General features: G+C 38.0%; 1 protein-coding gene across 2 annotated transcripts in view; it reads right to left on the bottom strand.

Moving 5' to 3' along the window:
- Positions 1–2353: 2353 nt before the first annotated feature.
- Positions 2354–22944, bottom strand: part of ZCRB1 (zinc finger CCHC-type and RNA binding motif containing 1) — a 124246-nt gene continuing 103655 nt past the window's right edge. Inside the window, exon 8 of one of the 2 annotated variants that reach the window (XM_070755570.1) lies at positions 2354–2609. In XM_070755570.1, the coding sequence (XP_070611671.1) occupies positions 2580–2609 (30 nt within the window). In that variant the 3' untranslated portion in view covers positions 2354–2579. The remainder of the gene's footprint in view (positions 2610–22944) is intronic. The other variant, XM_070755569.1, reaches the window with a different exon arrangement.

Consider the following 22944-nt stretch of genomic DNA (forward strand, 5'->3'; position numbering starts at 1 on the left):
TAATTAATATCAGTTGTCAGTTATCAATTAATTTAAGAGTCTTAATATAACAATTACTACAACAATCAATTAATCACTTTTCATCTTACAAAGAAAGAGAGAGAAAATAAGTAAAGTAAAAAGATATATTTGCAAGGGATTTCTTAATCTTAATTAGAAAAGGGAAGAGGGAAAGAGAGAGGGGGAAGAGGAGAGAGGGGAAACTAATAAAGTAGGGAGGACAATGATTTTAACCTTAAACTCACACAAAAGTAAAAAATAAACAATTAGCTTTTACTATTGTAACACATTTCCAATCAGCTAAAAATTTTGCAGCGATCACTTTAAATGAGAATCAGCAGTTCAGTCAATGTTGTTCACCGATGGTAGAGGTATCCTGGTTTATCGTGGATGTCAGTAACAGCTTCTAAGCTCTCCTTACAAGCAGACAAAAGAAAAAGGCGTCTTCTCTCCTTCAGTTCTTCTTTCTTCTCTCCTTTGATCACGTTAAATTACAAAACCCCCACAGACCATTCTAAAAGCATCAAACCTTTAACCTTCCTTCGCTTCCTCTCCTACCGTCTTCCAGCCGGGCTTTTTCTTCTCCGCCGTGCTTCTCTTTCACTACGACCACACTCGATTAATACTGATTTCGATGGAGGAGGAGGGAGGGAACACAAAAAGACAAAAAACAAGCGACGGTTGTCTCAAATTTTCCGCTTTCAATCTTCCTCCATTGGTCTCTCTTTGTCTCCTCCAGGTAGGTGTTCGACTGCAGGGTACCCTCCACAACTCCGCTCCCCGGTCTCCGCTCTCCGTCCGAACGTTCTTCTATAGTCACGATGTAATGTTCACTGTACACGCTTTTCGCCTCTGTTCTTTCTCTTTCTTTCTCTTTCTCACCAACCACACAGCTCCAAATCCTTCTAGTTCCTCCGTCAAGTTGTCGTTTACTCCCCACACAGAACTTCGTCAAGTTGTCGTTTACTCCCCACACAGAACTTCCTTGTTTAACTTTCCAATCGGCTGCGACTACTTCCGCCCACCATTGTGGGAACGCGGGAACTAGTTTCTTGGAATGTGCGTGCGAAAAGCATAGACCTTGAGCATGACACGTATGATGACCCAGTTTCTCTAGCAACATTCTCCTTCCCTGCACTCTTATCTTGCTTTCCTTGCTGCTAGCCTAAGAAAAGTGCAACATTATATATCATGAGGTGGGCTGATGGGGCCCTTCTCTCGCTCTTGCTTTATTTTTCTCATGAATCAGCACCTTGAAATGTAGCACAAGTTGTGTGATTTTTATTGGTTATATTTTGTACGCTTAATACGTTATAAGTTTGAATTGGTGTAACAGACCCATGTAAAATGTAGCATCACAGAAGCCTGCCTTTCTTTGTTTGCTTACAATAAAAGGGTCATCCTGGATTTAATCTAGGTTGCCTCACCAAAGAGAAAAAGTTGTTTTTAAGATTCTTGTCCGAGGTTTTTTCTCTTACATTGAATTCGTGAGTAACCCGCAGTCAGTTGCCAGCTGCGAGCTTCCATACACCATCAGCAACTTACTTTTTCCTTTAAAAAAAAAAAGCTCCGCTTTCTTCAATCACCGCTCGTTTGTCACAGGAGACTACATAAATTCTCACAAAACCGTGTTTTCCACCTCTAGATATTTCTGGGTAAGTAGATGATAAGTAATAATACTTTACAAACCGCTGCTACCGCCGCTTTTTTTTGGCTTCCTTGGTGACAGCTCAGTGAACCAGGCCTTCGGGCTGAGGACAAACCCCGGCTTTTCCCCCCACTCAAATATGGGGTTTTACCACCCGCTAGGGGAGGGGTTGCGACCCCCCCCCGCAGCAGAGTGCTTCCCCTTACTATAAATCTTCTCACCGGGAAGAATTAACACCACAAAAGTGGTCTTTTAAACGAGAAATCTCGAGTACAAGCCAGGAGCTACTAGCTTGCACGTCGCTTTAGCCTGGCCCCACACCCGGAAGTCCGATTGCAAATGCTTTTATATCTGCTTTTGAAGTTGGAAATTTGTCCTTTTTTGGTTTTCCTCCAGAGATTTTTTTTCTTGTTTGTAATTTTCTTATTGAGATGGGGAGGTTATTTTTTTTGTTTATGGTACATGTTAGAGGTACATGAAGTCTGATGATAATTTTCATTTCGAGTAGGGATGTGTTGTAGAGGTCATCAGTAGTGTAGCATTCAGAGAATAGAGTTTTCCAGTTTATTTATTATTAAAAAAAATTATTTTAATAATTTTTTTATTTACAAATATAAATATAATACACAGAAAGAAAAGAAAAGAAAATGTATATATAAAAAAGAAATAAAGAAAAAACAGTACATCAAAAATACATATTAAAATATAGGCAAGTACAGGATCAGTCTATAAATTATTCCGGAACTATGTAAATTTTCTTTAGCCAGTTATAGTTATTATCAAAATTCAATTTGTCTGGTGGGGAGCGGAGCTCCGGATATACCACCACTTTTGAGGTGCTTGATTGGTCTTTCTTTGACCTCAGATTACATGGGGAGGTATCTGACGTGTTAGCCATTTCTTTTTTCGGGTGGCGGCCTGAGATGGCAGATCAGGAATTTCTTGAGAGAAGATCGTGCACCTAAAACCAGGAGCAGTATAACGGGTAAAAAATCAATAGGTAGATGGACATGCAAAAAGTCAATTTTAAAACAAGAAGCCTTCAAACAAAAATTAGAAAAAGAACTAGAATTCTATTTCCAAGAAAACATTAAAAAACATACTAACGTACAAAACTTATGGGACACAACAAAAGCGGTAATTAGAGGTATAGCAATATCCTACATGGCTAAAGAATATAAAAAGAAGAACATAGAAACCGATAAACTGGAAGATGAATACAAGAAAATAGAGGGAGAACTTCAAAAACAACCTCATAATTCTGAACTAAAACACCAGATGCTTCTAATTAAACATAAGCTAAACTTGATTGAAAATGAAAAATTAGCACAACAGATCAAAAACAGTGAACAATACTATTTTGAAAATGCTAATAAACCCAGCAAGTGGCTAGCAAATAAACTTAAAAGACAAAAAGAAAAAAACTGATTAACTGTCATAAAACGGAAGATGGAGAAATATGCCACGAGCTAGAAAAAAAAGATTGCTAGCGATTTTTATACTAAATTATATGAAAATCAAGACTCAAATGATGAGACTCAGGATTAATAGATTCTTCTAATTCAGTCATTGTAATCTTATTATTTAATAGCACTTTTGTTTCTGTTGAGATTTTGGGGAGGTTTGCTCAAGTGAATATATCCTGTATCATTAAATTAGGATTTAATGATACAGGATATATTCACTTGAGCAAACCTCCCCAAAATCTCAACAGAAACAAAAGTGCTATTAAATAATAAGATTACAATGACTGAATTAGAAGAATCTATTAAAAGACTAAAAAATAATAAGGCACCTGGCCCAAATGGCCTTCCAAACGAATTATATAAAGATCTTCCAAAAGAAGCAGTAGAATCACTTCTAGAGCTTTATAATGAAGTTCTGGATGAAGGGAAAATTCCATCTTCCTGGAAACGTGCTAATTTAGCATTAATAGCCAAAAAGGATACCGATCCAACCAATATTGCCAATTATCGTCCCATTTCCCTCCTAAATGTGGATTACAAAATTTTTAGTTCTATTCTCGCTAACAGACTTAAAAACTACCTAAACCAATTCATACATTCTGATCAGAATGGCTTCCTCCCAGGTAGACAATTAAAAAACAATATAAGAATTATTCTAAATATTTTGGAATATTATGAATTTCACAACAAAAAACAAACAGCCTTAATATTTTTAGACGCACAGAAGGCGTTCGACAATATCTCTTGGAAATTTATGGTGAAACAATTTGAGTTTATGGAATTCGACACAAAATTTATAAATGCAATCAAAGCAATTTATTTGGAACAATACGAACATATTATAATAAATGACGATGCCTCTACAAAAATTAACATCCAAAAAGGCACAAGACAATGGTGTCCAATATACAAAAAGCAATTCTCGCCAAAATATTAAATATACAAATAACTAAAAAGATTAAATATTTAGTGATCAACATAATGGGGAAGGTCTCAAGCTTGAAAGAGGACAATTACGACAAATTGGTGATCAGAATTTAAAAAGATATAGAGAAATGGGATAAATTGCAACTATCTTTTCTTGGAAGGATAGTAACAATTAAAATGTACATTCTACCAAAAATAAACTTCCTCTTCCAAACAATCCCTATTTATTTAACACAAGATTTTTTTTAAAAAAATAATAATATAACAAACAAATTTATCTGGCAAAATAAATGCCCCAGGATATATGTTAGATAAAAAAAGAGGATGGAGGATTGGCGTTACCAAATTGGGAAGAATATTATCACACACCATCCCTTGCCTGGGTCCAAGATTGGATACAACTATCTAATACATGTCTACTTACTCTAGAAGGTCATGACCTCCAATTTGGCTGGTATTTTTATCTATGGGAAAACAAACCCAAAATTCATAAATATTTTATAAACCATTTTATAAGAAAATCTCTGCTCACAACTTGGCTGAAAATTAAAAAACAATTTTATAAAGGTATACCAATTTGGTATGCACCATTAGAGGCCCTCGTTCACCCAAACTTAAAAAAATAGTAGCATAATCAGATATAAAGATATGATTAAAACTAAGGGAGAAATAAAAACAAGGCAAGAAATGGCAGCTGAAGGCTTCAATACAGAATGGTGGGAATACCTGCAAATTCAATCGAGAACAACGGGTTCGTATCACGAAAAGTTCGTATGAAGAGGGGTTCGTAAGACAAGGTATCACTGTACGACCAATGTAACAATTGCAACTAGTAATTTTCAAATTCTAAATTCAGATTCACGAATAGAAGTATAGCAACAAATGTATCAAGAGTTAAGTATGTAATATATAAAACGCATCATATTCTAGTAATTATATTTTAGTGTTTGTATTTTAGTATAAATATAATGAATAATCTAATAAGTATCTAATGATAAATAGAATAGAAAAAAGTTCATTAAATTTCCTCTTGTATACTTATGGAATTCAAGTAGTTCAAGTAGTATCCGTGTATCTTGTATTTTGAAATACTGAATTGCTTCAGAGTGTTTTAGCAGTCGTAATTTACAAAGTCAAATATATGGGGGGAAAGAAACCATCAACTGAGTTCAGTCTATGTTCGGTCAGTCTAATGTTGTTGTTGTTATTATTATTATTGGATACACCACCAATTGAGTTAATGAGTTCTAGTTATTCCAATTGTCCAAAGAAGTAACTCTACAAAGGTCTGCAAAGGGAGTAAATCCTCAAAAACAGAGAGAGGATAAATCCACCAGGAAAAATAAAATCCACAGATTCCAGAAACGAGAAAAAAAGAAAAGAAAAGAAAATGCGCGATAAAAGTTTAGGGATTGTGGAGACGAAGGGAAGGGAGGAACTATAAAATAACTTCTGGTTTTATTAAATTCGGTAAAGTCTGACTCAATCCACTCACTTCAGTTTGAGTTATAATCCAAACAACATGAACACTCTTAATCTTCTCTTAAACCCTTCTCTTGCCTTCAACACGTTCCAAATTTCTTTTCACCCTTTGTAGTTAATGTCCAATATTATTCCTTCTCTTCTGATGTTATAGTTCTAAAGCCAGAGTCCAGCGAAAATTGGTTTACACTGTTCTAATATAATACTTTCGCCTATTCTGGCTGATTAGTGCTTAATCACTGCCGCCATTTTGCCGCTTTTTAAAAGTGCTGGCACAATCCAATCCAAAAAAAGAGTCACTGATCCACACTACAAAGGGAAAATGTTCTATTACAGTCCAAAATATTGAAATCACTCACAATCTTTCATATTCTAAGTCCCGAAATGCTTTCATCATTACCGCGGCTTCCATAAATGAGTCAGGAACGTCGCGCTTCCGGATCTGTCAAAAGACCAATCTCTTTGAGTGTCGACCAAGAGGGTTTCCCCACTGCCTGGGGCGGGGCCCGCCGGCTGGTTCGCTGAAGATTCCTCTTCAAAACCATGGGCTCTACAGGTCCGCGGTAACCCGCATCAGCAGTTGAAACACTCAAAAGGCCGAAACAATCCCAGAGGAACCGGGAATCGTCCGACACCAGCGCAACGTCACAACCGGAAGTCGGGCTCAGACTAATATTTTGATCACCAGATTTATTTATAATAAAACAATTGTAAATTAAATTGTAGACAAGAGAGCAGTGCTGACATGTATCACCAAAACCTGACTGGACAACAAATACAAGGTATCTCAATATGATCTACCTGGTTGAGTTACAGGTCATTCACAACCTGAAAGCAGCAAAGTTGAAGGCAATTGTGCATTGCAAGATCTTGTTTGTTGTAAAAAAATATTGTATTTGTAAGGTTAGGCCTAAATGATAGATTGAGCATGCAGGTGATAACACCTATTTGAGGGAAAGAGAAGTAAATTTGAAAGAGGCACTGGTCTGCTCTCTACTTAAGAAACTAACTCTGGCTAACTTATACCTACAGTATGTCACAGAAGTATGCTCTGCTTCAGTATGTCACAGTACATGTTGGCATTCATAGTTCTATGAACTGTAGCTCCCCAGTGCCGGCAGCACCCATGCAGCCCCAGGCCATGACATTCCTACTACAATGCTTGACTGTAGACAAGACACACTTGTCTTTGTACTCCTCATCTGGTTGCCGCCACACACACTTGACACAATCTGAACCAAATAGGTTTATCATGGTCTCATTGGACCACAGGACATGGTTCCAGAAATCCATGTCCTTAGTCTCCTTGCCTGCAGCAAACCATTTGCGGGCTTTCTTGTGCATCATCTTTACAAGAAGCTTCCTTCTTGGACCACAGCCCTGCAGACCAATTTCATGCAGCATGCGGCATATGTTCTGAGCATTGACAGGCTGAGTCCCCACCCCTTCAACCTCTGCAGCAATGCTGACAGCACTCTTACATCTATTTTCCAAAGCCAACCTCTGGATATGATGCTGAGAACAGGCACTCAACTTCTTTGGTCAACCAAAGTGGTCAAAGCAGAGGAGCCAGACTAAACGTACCTAACCCATTTAAACTAATGGAGTGACAAAACAAAAAGAAGCCCATACTGGCTCGGTCGTCGCCCAGGATAAAAAGGACCGCGGTGGCTGCTGTGGAACCTGGGCAGCCATCGACAAATGAGCTACAGGAACAAAACAAACAAAGCTTACAAATCAAAAAGCGGCAGAAATTCTCAATGTCAGAGAATCGCACAATCATGAAGTGTTATTACAACTCGGAGCCTGAAAAACATGGATATCAAAGACAGATGTACCAATTATGGAAACAAGGACATGCAGACTCAAAACTAATGGAACTTTGACTTGGCCGATCAGCGACGACTCATAATCAGGAACCAAATGTTCAGTGAAGTCGAATTAGAAGAAATACAGAAAATTTTCGCAAAATAGAAACACCAAAATCTGATCTGGCACCAGTAGAAGCTCCAATAAGATCTGGAGTCACTGCACAACCGGAACCTGATGAAAACTTGGAAAGACAGCAAGAAGCTGCAGATGAGACACTTGGCACTATGACTCAAAGGCAGCAAGAACTGGACCAAATACTTGCTTATGCAGGGTCCAAGACAGAACAAAAGAGACTGCCAGCCTTAAAAAACATAAGCAAGAAACAACTTGTCCCACTGATGGAAGATATTACCTCTGAACTTGCAACTGTCAATATAACTTCAATTGAAGAATTGAATCAGCTTGCCTACAGTACAGCTGTGATAGTAACTGAAGAACTAGGGTTACTGCAACAGAAACCAATCGGAAAACCAACTGGAAAACCAAAATGGAAAATCCGACTAGAACTGAAAATCAAAATCTTGAGATCAGATGCAAGTAACTTGAAGAACATTAAGGAGCAGAAACTGAACAATCAGAAGATCAAAGACTATTTGACAAAAAAGTACTGGCTTAGTACAAGAAAGATCGAGGAGGCTCTGGAAATTGTAAAGCAGCAGATAACAGCGACAGCCAGGAAAATTAAGCGATATGAAGCTAGGATCACCCAGTACAGGCAGAATCAAACATTTCAATCCAACCAGAGGCAGTTCTATCAGAACCTGCATCAGCAAACAGATAAGAATATTGAAAAGCCGGAGGTGAAAATAACAACAAAATTCTGGAAAGATCTCTGGGAGATCGAAAAGGACTATAACAGGACTGCTGGGTGGACAAAGGAGTTTGAGAAAAAAATCTCAAAGAGCAATATGCAGCAGCTGGAAATAACACCTGAAATGATTGCAAAAAGAGTGAAGAAAGAACTGGACATCCCCTGGCACTGATCAGGTGCATGGTTTTTGGCTGAAATACCTGACCAGCCTGCATGCAAAAATAGCCAAATTGTTTGACAAAATGCTGCAGACAGGAAGTATCAGTGAATGGCTTACAACTGGCAGAACATATTTAATACAGAAAGATGCAGCAAAAGGAGCCATACCAGGAAACTACAGGCCAATAACATGTTTGCCGACCATGCTCAAACTGCTGACAGGTATCATAGCTGACAGAATTCAGGACTACCTAGAAGAAAATGACATCATGCCAGTGGAGCAAAAGGGCAATAAAAGATGAAGCAGAGATACGAAAGGCCAGCTCCTAATTGATAAAATGATTTCGGAGAACTGTAAGAACAGGAAAACAAACCTATACATGACCTGGATTGACTACAAGAAAGCCTTTGACTCATTGCCACACAGTTGGATCATAAAATGCCTGGAAGTCATTGGAGTCAATGAAAACATCAGGCAATTCATAGAAAAGGCGATGAAATATTGGAAGACTGAGCTTTTTGTTGGGAATGAAAGCTATAAACTGATCAACATCAGAAGGGGCATCTTCCAGGGGGATTCTTTGTCCCCATTGCTATTCATCGTCGCTATAATCCCACTGTCACTCATCCTACAGAAAACAAACCTAGGCTACCAAACTGCTAGGAATTCACCAAAAATTTCACACCTGCTGTATATGGATGACCTGAAGTTGTATGGAAAATCAGAAACTGAGATACAGTCACTCTGTGCGAATCTTTAGCAATGACATCAGCATGGAGTTTGGCCTGGATAAATGTACCACAGTGGCACTGAAAAAGGGTAAAATCACTGAAAGTGAGGGCATTGAAATGCCAAATGGTCAAACCATCAAGTGCCAGCAGCCAGAAGCCTACAGATACTTGGGCATCTTGCAACTAGATAATATCAAGCATGGTCATGTGAAAACTGTGATCAGCAAAGAGTACATCCAGAGGACCAGAAAAATTTTGAAGAGCAAACTGAATGGTGGCAACACTATCAAGGCTATAAATACTTGGGCCATACCTGTAATTAGATACACAGCTGGCATAGTGAACTGGACTCAAGCAGAGCTGGACAACTTGGACAGGAAAACCAGAAAAATTAATGACGATCCATCATGCACTACACCTCCGCAGTGATGTTGACAGGCTGTATTTACCAAGGAAAATAGGTGGAAGAGGACTTTTGCAAGTGAAACAGACAGTGGAAGAAGAGAAGCATGCATTAGCTGACTATGTGAAGGAGAGCAAAGAGTCAGCGTTGATGCAGGTCAACAATAGGAAGCTTCTCAAGGTGACACAAACTAAGGACCAGTACAGAAAAACTGTAACTCAATGTTGTATGGACAGTTGGCGGAACAAAGCATTGCATGGCCAGTTCTTGGAGAAGATTGCAGGCAATGTGGATAAAGAAAAGACCTGGTCATGGTTTACAAGTGGAACACTCAAAAAGGAGACAGAAGGACTAATACTGGTGGCACAAGAACAGGCCATTAGAGCAAATGCTGTCAAAGCCAGAACTGAAAAATCAACAGACAATCCAAAGTGCAGACTCTGTAAAGAATCAGATAAAACAATCAATCACATACTCAGCTGCTGCAAAAAGATCACACAGAACTAACTACAAGCATAGATATGATGCTGTGGCACAGATGATCCACTGGAACCTGTGCCAGAACTACCATCTACCAGTGGCAAAGAACTGGTAGCATCATAAGCCCGAAAAAGTGGTCGAAAATGAGCAAGCAAAACTACTGTGGGACTTCCGACTTCAGACTGACTGAATTCTGAAGCATAACACACCAGATACCCTGATTGTGGAGAAAAAGAAAGTATGGATCATCGACATCGCAATCCCAGTGGACAGCAGAATTGAGGAGAAGCAGCTAGAAACAGCTAGAGAAATTAGTGAAATACGAAGATCTAAAAATTGAGCTGCAACAACTCTGGTATAAGACAGCGAAAGTGGTCCCAGTGGTACTTGGCACACTGGGCGCAGTGCCAAAGGATCTCAGTGGACATTTGAAAATCATTGGAATTGACAAAATCTCCATCTGTCAATTGCAGAAGGCTGCTTTACAGGGATTGGCACACATAATTCGCCGCTACATCAAGCAGTCCTAGATGCTTGGGAAGCACCCAACTGGTGATGAAATATGAAATCCAGCATAGTGATCTCGTTTGCTGTGTTGTATTGACATAATAGTAATAATAGTAATAATAGTAATAATAATAATAATAATAACAGCAGCAGTTGTTTTTTGGGGGGGGAAGTTTTTTTGGGACTGGGCGGCATAGAAGTCAAAATAAATAAATAAATAAATAATAAATAAATAAACAAACAAATAAATAAGGGAAAAAATTCCCTTTTTTTATTAAAAGAAATTAATAATAAAACCAAACCAAAATCTATTACTATTAAAACTAAAACAACCAGCAAAACCAAAAACAACTATTAATAAATCCATGCTTTAAAATCTTCATTTCTTAAATATTTATCATAGTATTATAGTAATCTAATAATACTATGAAAATCTATCTGAACATCAATGCATCAATTAATATATTTCCATATTTACTTTTCTATAATTTCATTCAATATTTCCAAGCTCAATTAATTTTCAGGCACTTAGCATTTACTATTATTAACTTTCATCAATCTTCTACATTTCCAAGTATATTTTAAATTCATAATGCAACATCATAAAATCATACAGTACATATCACAAACCCCTTATTTATCCTATGTATCTTTCATTAATTTTACCTATGTAATTCTATATAGTTCTAAAATTCTAATCCAATTTTACGAATTAATACATTTTAATATTAAACAACATCTAAATATATCTTTTACCATCATTCCATAGTCAATCCATATTTAATAATCAATCATCCTCAAATTTCTACCACTCTTGCCAAAGGGAAGAAACCATGTTGTTTTCCAGTAGCCTGCATTTTTCTTTTGATATTTGTTATTTTTATTTTTAATTATAAGTTACCAAAGGTTTTTACGCAGCTGAGAGACATGAAAATTAAAGCATATTAAGAAATTGGATTATTGATATTGTTTTGCTGATCTTAATCTGCAGTAAAGATATTTTGTTTTTTAAAAAACCCACCATATTTTGTCTCAGAGAATTTAAAAATAAAATTCTGTGTGTCTGTAACAGTGACCTCAGAATGGGGCAATTCTGCTAAGTATCAAAATGCCACTTAAATAGTTGAGTTAGTTTCAAACTAGACTTTGATTTCTCTCTCTCTCTCTCTCCCTTTCTTTCCTTCTCTCTTCCTTCCACTTTTTTCTCTTTCTCTCTCTCTCTTCCTTCCCCTCTTCCCCTCCCGCTCCCTCTCTTTCTCCCTCCCTCCCTCCCTTTATATTTCTCTCTTCCTTCCTTCCTCTCGTTCTCCCTTTCTCTCTCCCTCTCCCTCCCTTTTCTCTCTCTTCCTTCCTTACCTCCCTCCCCTCCCTCCTTCCTTCCTCTCCACTTCTCTTTCACTCCCTCTCTTTCTCTTCTCTTTCTTTCTCTCCACTTCTCCGGCAGGCAGCCAGCTTCGCTGACCCGCACAGGGCTTCAGCCTGGTGCCGTGGGGGGGGGGGAGAGAGGTGGCCGCCTCCCAGGAAAGAGGTGCAAGAAAGCAGCGTGTTTGAAAAGCGTGCCGCTTTCCCGGAAAGCTGGCTTTGCTGGCTGGCGCACCCTCCCCTTGGCTCTGCGCCCTCCCCTTGGCTCTGCCTCCCGCCACCGCCACACAGCTCACTTCAGAAGCCTTCATGCTTTGCTGGCCAGCATGGCGGCGGGAGAGGAGTAGGCCGAGCCTGGGCCCGTCACCCCCGGCTCCAGGGGACAGCTCCCAGCGCTGCGGTGGGGGAGGAGGCGGAGCTCAGGCCCGAGCCCAGGCCCGTCACTCCCTGCTCCAGGGGGCAGCTCCCAGTGCAGCGGCTGGGGAGGAGGCACAGCTCAGGGCCGAGGCCGGGCCTGTCGCCCCCGGCTCCAGTGGACAGCCTCCAGCGCGGCAGCAGGGGAAGAGGCCAACACCTCCTCCGATGCCGCGCGGGTGTGTATCAGAGCCGGGGCAGCCTCGGCCCTGGCTGCCGACACCAAAGCGGGTAGGAGTGGAGGTCCTCTGCACGGGAATTCAAAATTCCCGCACTGAGAGGGAAAAACCAGCGCGCTCCAGCCTTAGAGGGAACACTGCAACAGAGTTGGAAGGGACCTTGGAGGTCTTCTAGTCCAACCCCCTGCTTAGGCAGGAAACCTACACTACTTCAGACAGATAGTTATCCAACATCTTTAGAATTTCCAGTGTTGGAGCTTTCACAACTTCTGGAGGCAAGCTGTTCCACTGATTAATTGTTTTAACTGTTAGGAAATTTCTCCTTAAGTTGCTTCTCTCTTCGTTCAGCTTCCACCCACTGGTTCTTATTCTGCCCTCAGGGACTTTGGAGAATAGGTTGACTCCTTTGTAGCAGCCCCTGAGGTATTGGAAGACTGCTATCATGTCTCCCCTGCTCCTTCTTTTCATTAAACTAGCTATGAAACCATTCTTCATATGTTGTAGCCTCTAGTCCCCTAATCATCTTTGACTCTCTTCTCTGCACTTTTTCTAGACTCTCAATATCCTTTCTGCATCGTGGCAACCAAAACTGAATGCAGTATTCCAAATGTGGGCTTACCAAGGCCTTATAAAGTATTATTAACACTTCATGTGATCTTGATTCTATATCTTTGCCGCACACGGCTGACTCATATGTAAATGGTTATTATTATTATTAGATTTATATGCTGTCCCTCTCCAAAGACTTGGAGCAGCTCACAACAAACAATATACAGAGAACAAATCCAATATTAAAAACAGTATTTAAACCCCTTATAATAAAAAAACAATTATACAACCCAAATAAATCATACATAAATCATAATAGCTGAGGGGTATATCAATTTCCCCATGCCTGGCGACATAGGTTGGTTTTCAGGAGCTTACGAAAGGCCAGGAGGGTGGGGGCAGTCCTAATCTCCGGGGGGAATTGATTCCAAAGGGCCGAGGCCATGACAGAGAAGGCTCTTCCCCTGGGTCCCGCCAGACGGCATTGCTTAGTCGACAGGACCCAGAGAAGGCCAACTCTGTGGGACCTAATCGGTCACTGGGATTCATGCGGCAGAAGGCGGTCCCGGGGGTAGTCTGGTCCAATGCCATGTAATGCTTTATAGGTCATAACCAACACTTTGAATTGTGACCGGAAACTGATCGGCAGCCAGTGCAAGCTGCGGAGTGTTGACAAGACATGGGCATACCTAGGGAAGCCCATGATTGCTCTCGCAGCCGCATTCTGCACGATCTGATGTTTCCAAACACTTTTCAAAGGTAGCCCCATGTAGAGTGTTGCAGTAGTTGAAACTCGCGGTGATGAGGGCATGAGTGACTATGAGCAATGACTCCCTGTCCAAATAAGGCCTCAACTGGTACATCAGGCGAACCTGGGCAAACGCCCTCCTCGCCACAGCTGAAAGATGGTGCTCTAATGTTAGCTCTGGATTGAGAAGGACGTCCAAGTTGTGGACCCTCTCCAAGGGCGTCAATAATTCCCCCTCCAGGGTAATGGACGGACTGATAGAATTGTCCACTAGGACGCCAAGATCCCTCTCACAGTTGCTATTATTGAGCAATGTACCACATATCCTGTACCTGTGCATTTTGTTTTTCTTGCCTAAATTTAGAATCTTACTTTTTTCATCACTGAATTTCATTTTGTTAGATAACACCCATTGTTCAAGTTTGTCAAGATCCTTCTGTATTTTGCGCCTATCTTCTGGAGAGTTAGCTATTCCCGCCAGTTTGGTGTCATCTGCAAATTTGATAGGTTCCCCATCTATCCCTTCATCCAAGTCATTGATGAAGATGTTGAAGAGTATTGGGCCTAAATCAGAGCCTTGGGGTACTCCCCTAACCATAACTCTAGCACTAATTCTCCCAACAGAGCTTTAAGCTCATTGGCAGGAAGATCAGAGGGACACCCCCACTATAAACGCTTGACTGGTCAGATTGTAAAAATATCTTCCAAGGTGCCAGAATAGAAGCTTTAGTTCCTAATACCATGGGAAAGTTTGTCTTTTCCCATGGTTTTAGGTAACCCCCTATGAAACGGTCATTCGACCCCTAAAGGGGTCCCGACCCACAGGTTGAGAACCACTGATGTAGATGTACTTCCATTGAATGTGGTTGGTTAGCCAGTTTTGAATCCATCTGGTGGTGTTGCTGTCCATCCCACATTTTTCTACTTTATTTAGTAGTACGTTATAGTCTACTTTGTCAAAATCCTTACTGAACTCCAAGTAAACCACATCAACAATATTCCCCTGGTCATTGTTCCCTGTAAGCTGTGTTGCTGCATGGCCACACACAGAAAACCAAACTTCAGCACAAGACTTTTTTTTTTATTTTATTTTTTTAAATATACTTTATTTATAAATATAATGAAAAAGAAAAAGGAAAAAAGGGAAAGAGAGTAGAGAAAGGGAATACGGGGGAGGGCAGAAGGGAGAAGAGGGAAGGGGTACAAAGTCAAACAATTAGGAGGAAGCATATAGTTATACATTGTGATACATATAGATTATTATACATATATTTCTTGGAAGGAATACTATATTTCTTAATCGTTGTAAGTATACATTAAATCAACTTTTTGACGGAAATATTATATTTCTTAAACATTATAGACAAAGAATGAATAGGGAGTAAATAAAGAAAATGAAAAGTTCTCTAAAGTTATAATAGTAAATGTTGTACTTCTTTTGATATGTATTAGCTAATAACGAGTTATTAGAAATATTTCTAAGTTGAAGGGATAAAAAGAGAGATAGGGGAAGAAAATAGATGAAAGAGGGGGGGGAAAGGGGGGGAGGAGAGAGAAAAAAAGAGAAGGAAAAGGAGAAGAAAAGGGAGAAAAGAAAAATCTGCGTTTGGCGCAGAAGTTTTCAGGGACGACTTTTGTCTGGAAGTAGTATGGGGAGTATATAAATAGTAGGGTAAGTAAGTTATATGTGTTAGTTGTGTTGATGGAAGTTGTTAGTATTATAATGTGTGTTGAGTTCATTGAAAGACAGATAAAAAGAGATATGGTATGAATTTTATTGCAAATTTAATTGGTTTTTAGTGCTCAATTTTTTAATTGGTTTGAAGTTGATTTGAGTGTTCGAAGGTACAGTGGAACCCCGACATAAGAGCTGCTCTACTTAAGAGCAACTCGAGATAAGAGCTGGGAGGGGAGAGATATTTTTGTTCTACTTACAAGCCCAAATTCGAGATACAAGCGCCAAGGAGCTGTCTCCTGAAGCCAAACGCTAACTTCCGCGTTCGGCTTCAGGAGACAGCTGCGAAGCGGCGCGCGTGTTTTAAAAGGTTGCAGCCGGCCTGGGGGGCTCGGGGGGGTGCTTGCAGCTTTCTTTCTTGCTCTTTTTCTTTCTCTCTTTTACCTTCCCTTCCTCTATTTCTTCTTTTCTTTCTCCTTCCCACCTTCTTCCCTCCCTCCCTCCCTTCACTCATTCCTCTCTTACTCTCCCCTTTCATAAGTTTCCTTGCTTCCTTCCTCTGTTCCTGTCCCTTCCCCCTTTCTTTCTTTCTTTCTTTCTTTCTTTCTTTCTTTCCTTCTTTCTTGCTCTTTTTCTTTCTCTCTTTTACCTTCCCTTCCTCTATTTCTTCTTTTCTTTCTCCTTCCCACCTTCTTCCCTCCCTCCCTCCCTTCACTCATTCCTCTCTTACTCTCCCCTTTCATAAGTTTCCTTGCTTCCTTCCTCTGTTCCTGTCCCTTCCCTCTTTCCTTCCTTCCTTCCCACCCTCCGTCCATTCATTCACCCATTCCTCTCTTGATCGCTTAAAGCCGGTCCCTGGTGCAAAAAGGGTTGGGGACCTCTGTCCTACAGGATTGGGTGGCAGAGAAGTTGAACATATGTAAATTTAAAAGTTTAAGAAACTTTACAAGTTAAGTGAAAGAAACTTCATTATTCATTTATATGTACATGTACATTTCTTCATTAAAAACATGTCTTTCTGCATAATTTAGACTAACTTTGTGAGTTTTTTGAGGGCTGGAACCAATTAAAATTATTTACATTAATTCCTATGGGGAAAAGTCGTTCGAGATAAGAGCTGCTCGACTTAAGAGCCCAGGTCCGGAACGAATTAAACTCGTATCTCGAGGTACCACTGTATATTTGGTGGTTTAATAAGATAGTGGTTTTACAATAAGGGATTTTGATTTTTTTTTTTGAGAAACCCATTTATACCAATTTTCCCATATTTCATAATATTCTGAATCTTTTTTGTTTTGTGTTTCCATTGCTGTTTTTGACATTTCGGCATACTCTATGATTTTTGTGATTATTACGAATAAAGAAGGTATTTGGTCTCGTTTCCAAAAGAGGGCGTACGATATTCTAGCTGCTGTTATAATTTGTAGAATGAGATATTTTTGTGGTTTAGTAAGGTTTTGCCTAAATATACCTAGAAGGTAAAGCTCGGGTTTAAGTGGCAATTTAATTGACATGACTTGGTCAATTAAATTTTGGATAATTGTCCAATATTTTTCCGCAAGTGGGCATGTCCACCATGTGTGGTAATATGTTCCCGGTTTTATTTTACATTTCCAGCAGGTAGGTGAAAAGTTGGGGAACATTTTGGATATTCTTGCTGGGGGCAAATGCCATCGATAAAACATTTTTATTTGATTCTCTTTATAAGACATCGCTGTTGTCATTTTGTAGTTTAGTGTCCAGGTTTTCTCCCATTCGATTAAGTTGATCGTATACCCAAAATTCTGAGCCCAGGCTATCATGCAGCCTTTCACTTGTTCTTCACAATTTTCTTGTGTTAGTAAGTAATTATATAATTTCGAAATCATTTTTGTGGGCCCCCCGAAAAGAATCGTATCTATCACATTGTCATTTTGGAATCCAAATTGTTTTTTGTGTTGTTCGTATTTTAATTTAATTTGTAAATATGTTAGCCAATCTATGTTAGTTCCTTGATCGTTCAATTGTTGTTTGGATATGAGAGCATCTGATTTATCAAGTAATTGTTGGTATCTCAAAATTTTGGTGTGGGAGAAAAGGTTGGGAAAAATTAGTAGTTCGTTGGGAGATGTCCATTTTGGTATTGAAGTATAGTAATTTTTCTTGATAGTAAACCAAATTGTTATTAAAGTTTTACGTAAATAGTGATTTTTGAAGTATTTAGGTATTTTGTGGTAATCTGTTCTTAAAAAAGCGTGCCACCCAGCAAGAAGATCGAAACCTTCTAGGGTTAGGAGTTTTGTATTTTTGAGAGTGATCCAATCTTTTATCATTGTTAGAATTGTGGCTTGGTAGTAAATGTAGAAATCCAGAAGTCCAAGTCCGCCCTTGGATCTATGATCTTGAAGGTTTTTCAGTTTTATTCTGGCCTTTTTCTTTGTCCAAATGAATTTTTTTATTTGTTTGTGCAGAGTGTTAAAGAAAGATTTCTTCAAATTTATTGGGGCAACTTGAAATAGATAGAGAAACCTTGGAAGAATGTTCGATTTTATAGCAAACATTTTCCCCATAATGGATAGATTTAGTTTCGACCATCTATTGAAATCCTGTTGTATTTCTTTAAGGAGTCGTTCATAATTATCTTTTTTAATCGTAGTATAATTTGAGGTCATCCATATTCCTAAATATTTAATTTTTTTAGTGGTTTTAATTCTAATTAGTTCTTCCAAGGAGAGTATATCTTTTGGTATCATATTTTTGGTCAAAATTTGGGTTTTATTCCTGTTAATTTGCAGACCAGATATTTCACCAAATTTGTGTATTTCATCGAATAGAATGGGTGCTGTTTGTATGGGATCTTGTAAGATAAATACAATGTCGTCCGCAAAGGCCTGTAATTTGTAATGTTCTTTCTTAATCGTGATGCCCTGAATTTGTGTATTGTTTCTTATGGTTTTCAGGAATGTTTCTATAGCCAGAATAAAAATGAGTGGGGCCAAAGGGCATCCTTGGCGCACGCCTTTGGTTATAGAAATTGTGTCTGTAATATCGTTATTGAAGAGGATTTTAACCGATTGGGTAGTATAAATGGTTTTAATTAAATTGAGAAATTTGGAGCCGAAATTCATATGTTAAATTTGATTTATAAGGTAGTGCCACTGAAGACTGTCGAAAGCTTTTTTTAGATCCATAAATATTAGTGCAATTGTTTTATCATAGTTTTTATCGTAATATTCCATGGTATTCAGTATCATTCTTGTGTTTGTGGAAATGTTTCTTGCTGGTAAGAATCCGTTTTGGTCTGGGTGAATAATTTTGTTTAGTATATTTTTTAGCCTGTCCGCAATTATCGATGTGAATATTTTATAGTCGGTATTGAGTAGTGCGATTGGTCTATAATTCTCCAGAAGGTGTCTATTTTGGGTGTCCTTGGGGATAAGAGTTATGTAGGCTTCGGACCAGGACATAGGTAATTTTGCATGTGAGAGTGTGTTATTATAAATATCTAAAAGTATAGGTGCCATTGTTTCAATGTGGTATTTGTAGAATTCGGATGGGATTCCGTCTGGCCCTGGGGTTTTATTGTTTTTTTGTTTGTTTATTGCAGCTTCAATATCTGAGATGGAGATTGACTTATTTAGGAGTGTTCTTTGATCATCTGTTATCATGGTTTTTTGTTCATTTGTTTGTAAGTATTTCAATAGTAAATCGGCATCCAGATTTGAAGCTTTATAAAGTTGTTGGTAAAAATCTTGGATAATTTGTTTTTTGTCAGAGTTAGTCGTTTTTAAGTGTCCGGAGGGGTCAGCTAAGGCATCTATATTTCTATCAGATTTTTGGTGGGCTAGCTTGAGTGATAGCCAGCGGCCTGGCTTGTTGGCGAATTCAAAGTATGTTTGTTTTGCAATCTTAATTTTTTGGGCGATGTGTTGTTGTGTTATTAAATTTATTTCGTGTTTAATCGTTTTTGTTTCTAGTAGAATTGTATTATTTTTAGGGTCGTTGTGGAGTGCTTTTTCGGCTTCTTGGAGAGATGTATTTAATTTGTGAAGTTGAGCATGTTTTTCTTTATTCTTATTTGCGGTGTAGGAGATGTAAATGCCGCGTATATAGGCTTTAGTGGCGTCCCACGCTATTTCATTAGGTATCTCGCCATTGAAGTTGATTTTAATAAAAGGGGGGATATCATTTTGTATTTTGTGTTGGAATTGTTTTTGATTAATAACCGTTGGATACATCGACCATCTATGGGGAGTGTTGTGAGTAATGTCTCTTATTGTCAGTAGTAGGGGATTATGGTCTGCCCAAGTTGCGTTAAGTATTTGAATGTCAATAATTTGATTTATGATTTCTATATTGGACCAAGCCATGTGAACAGGTTCAGTGGGGAGGAGAAAAAAAGGTGAACTGTGTAGATTCTGGGTAAAAATATCTCCAAATATCTTTTAAGGCAAATTCATAGATTATTTGTTTGAAGGTTGAAGGAATAATATTGCGGGTATGATGTTTAGAATTGCCTTTGTAATCTTTGTTTATGTCTACTATTGCATTGAAATCTCCAATTATTACAAAGTTACTTAAGTCTAATTCTAATTTTTTTTGTGTGCAAATTCTTAAAGTAAGTAGATTGCTTAACGGATGGTGCATATATTGTTATTATATTTATTGTTTTCTTGTTTTGTAATGTTATTTGAACAATTAGTAGTTGGCCGTTGTCATCAGTATGTATTAATTTGGGACAGTAGGTTTTTTTAACATATAAGACTATGCCTCTCTTTTTTTCAGCAGCGGAAGCACAAAAGAATTCAAATTTAGGGATAGCTAATAGAGTAATCTCTTCGTTTTTAATATGGGTTTCTTGTAATGAAATTATATCATAATTATTTTCAAATAGTTTGTGGAATATTTTTTGTCTCTTTTTATGTGAATTCAGACCATTTATATTGGTTGAGAATAATGTAATTTTGGTTTGTTTATTGTTGCAGTGTAACTTCCTTGGGTTTTTCTCTTCTTGCTTCTGTTCTTGCCCGAGTAGTTGGTCCTTGTCTAATTGATTCGCCATTCTGGTTTTGAGGTTCTTGGTCCTTGTCTGGAAGGTTGTCGTCAGAAGTGCTTTCTTCGTTTGGAAGAGTATCTCTGGTATCAAATTCTTTCAGGGTAGTCTGGTCCGTTTTCAAAATGTGGGCGTAGAAATCTCTTGCGTCCTCGGGTGAAGAGATTTTGTATTTTTTGTCCAGAAGTGTGATTGTCATACCTTCTGGTATCAGCCACCTGAATTGTATGCCTTCTTTATTTAGCTTAGTTGCTAATGTTTGATATGGTTTGCGCTTCTCCCTTATCCGTCTTGGGATTTGGCGAAGAACTACGATGTCCCGGCCTTGATGAGTGACTGGATTGTCTTTGGAGGCATTATAGATTTCATCTCTCATTTTCCTTTTAAGGAAACATACATGCACCTCTCTGGGGAGCCTATTTCGTCTGGTATATGAGGTGGAGAGTCGATACACCTCGTCCATTTGCGCAAGGATTTCTTCGGCAGGTTTGCCAGTAATTTTGGCTATTATTGTTGCTATTATAGCGGGGAGGTCTTGTTGGTCAGTTTCAGTTATGTTTTGGAAGCGTAGAAAGAAGGCTGATTTTTCAAGTTCCAAATTTATGAGGGACTCTTCCAGGGATTTGTTAATATGTTCTGCTCTAGCTTCTGAGAATTGAAATCTAGTATCCATCCTATTAGTTAGATCTTCAATGGTAGTTATTCTTTCTGTATTTTTTGTGACTGTTTCGTGGACGACTTCCATTTGATCTTCTAGCTTGGTCGTACGTTCTTCAAGATGACCCGCATGGTCTTGAATTTTCCTAATGTCCTCCTTCATTTCTCCCATCGTTCCTTTTAAGGATTCAAAGTTAGTGTCTAATGAGTCTTGCATCTTAATCATCATCTCAAATAAGGAGTTTAATGTTATAGTTGGAGTCGCCTGTGATGATTGTTGGAGAGATGTTTTGTCTGACGGTTCTGGAGGGCGTTGTTGGGTTGAAGTTGGAGTTGCTGGTTGATTAGAATTTTTCTTCCATGATTTCATTAAAGTCGGTTGGTTTGAAGTAGACATTTTTGTGTTAGACGAAAATCGTTATGATAGTTATATAAAATGTATAGATAGTAAGGTATGTATATGGTGTAATAAAAGGATGTATATAGTGTAATCAAAAGTAATTAATTTGGGATAGTTCAGGTAGAATTGAAAATTATAGTATATATATTAGGGTTTTAAGGATAAAGTTAATGAAGTATTATTAAGGAAATATCAAAGTTTGTTACACTTAAGAGGTGGGAAAAAAAGAAAACTTATATTAAAGTTTCAAACAATCAAAGAATTGATAGTTAATTTAGTATAATCCAAATAGTGATGTCTTCTATAATAATTCAATGTACGAAAAAAGAAAAAAAAAGAAAAAAGTAATAATTCAATAATTCAATATTCAATATAAGAGAAAAACAATCAATCAATTAATCAATTAAACCCTTTAAATCAATTAAATCTTAGGACATTAAGTTGCTATATCTCACAGTTTATAGAATCAGTTAAATAGGTCTAGGTGTTATATGAAATTAATTAAAGATAATTAATAATAAGGTCTAGAATCTAAAGCTGATATAGAATAAACCTATCAAATCACAATATAGTCTATCTAAATAATTCAATAATTAAAGTAAATATTAGAATATCTTAGGCGTTGCACAATTAGATATATATGTTTTATCAATATATATAGTATAATATTTCAATAATATATTAAAGTAAAAAGGAACCAAGAGTCAGAATCAGGGGTTCAAAAATCAAAAGTACAATTCAAGAATTCAATTCATTAATCCCAAAAATCAGTAGAGGTTAGGGCAGTATTTCTATAGAATGTCAGGTGAAGTAAGTAGTATTGGTTTCCAATGATTTCAGTTCAGTTCAGTTCTAGTAAGTCTTTAGTGGAGGGGTATAAAGTCAAGGAGATGGAATCAAACCTTAGTCTTGGTGAAATAGAAATTGCAGGTGTTACAAGGTTCCAAGATGAGAAAGAGAAAAAGTAAGGAAATTAGCAAATTCTTCAAAGGTTTTAATATCCAAATGTCCAGAAATATCCAAATATCCAAAAATGGGTGAAAAAAAAGAAGAAAAAATTAATCCACAAGTATAAAATTGGAGAAAAAAATTAATCCACAGATAAGAGCAAAAAGAGCAATATATATATATATATATATATATAAAGTAAATTTTATTTATTTATTTATTTAGTAAGAGTAAAAAGAAAAGGGAGGGGGGAAATTGGCAAAAAAGATGGGGAAAAAGGTATGGAAAGCGAGGATAAATGGTAAATGGGGGAAATGGGATTGGGGTCTTCCGGATGTTCTTTCAGTTCTCAATTACTTTACTTCTTTCCAAATAGTCAGGATGTTATCTCAGAGACAAATAGAAGTTGTGTGTTTTTTTTTGAGGGGTTTAAACTTTCTCCTACCTTCAAACACGTTACTTTAACCTTCTCCCTTCAAGTTTCAAAGTGAAG

Source organism: Erythrolamprus reginae, chromosome 6, assembly GCF_031021105.1.
Source record: "Erythrolamprus reginae isolate rEryReg1 chromosome 6, rEryReg1.hap1, whole genome shotgun sequence".
NCBI classification, from domain to species: domain Eukaryota; kingdom Metazoa; phylum Chordata; class Lepidosauria; order Squamata; family Dipsadidae; genus Erythrolamprus; species Erythrolamprus reginae.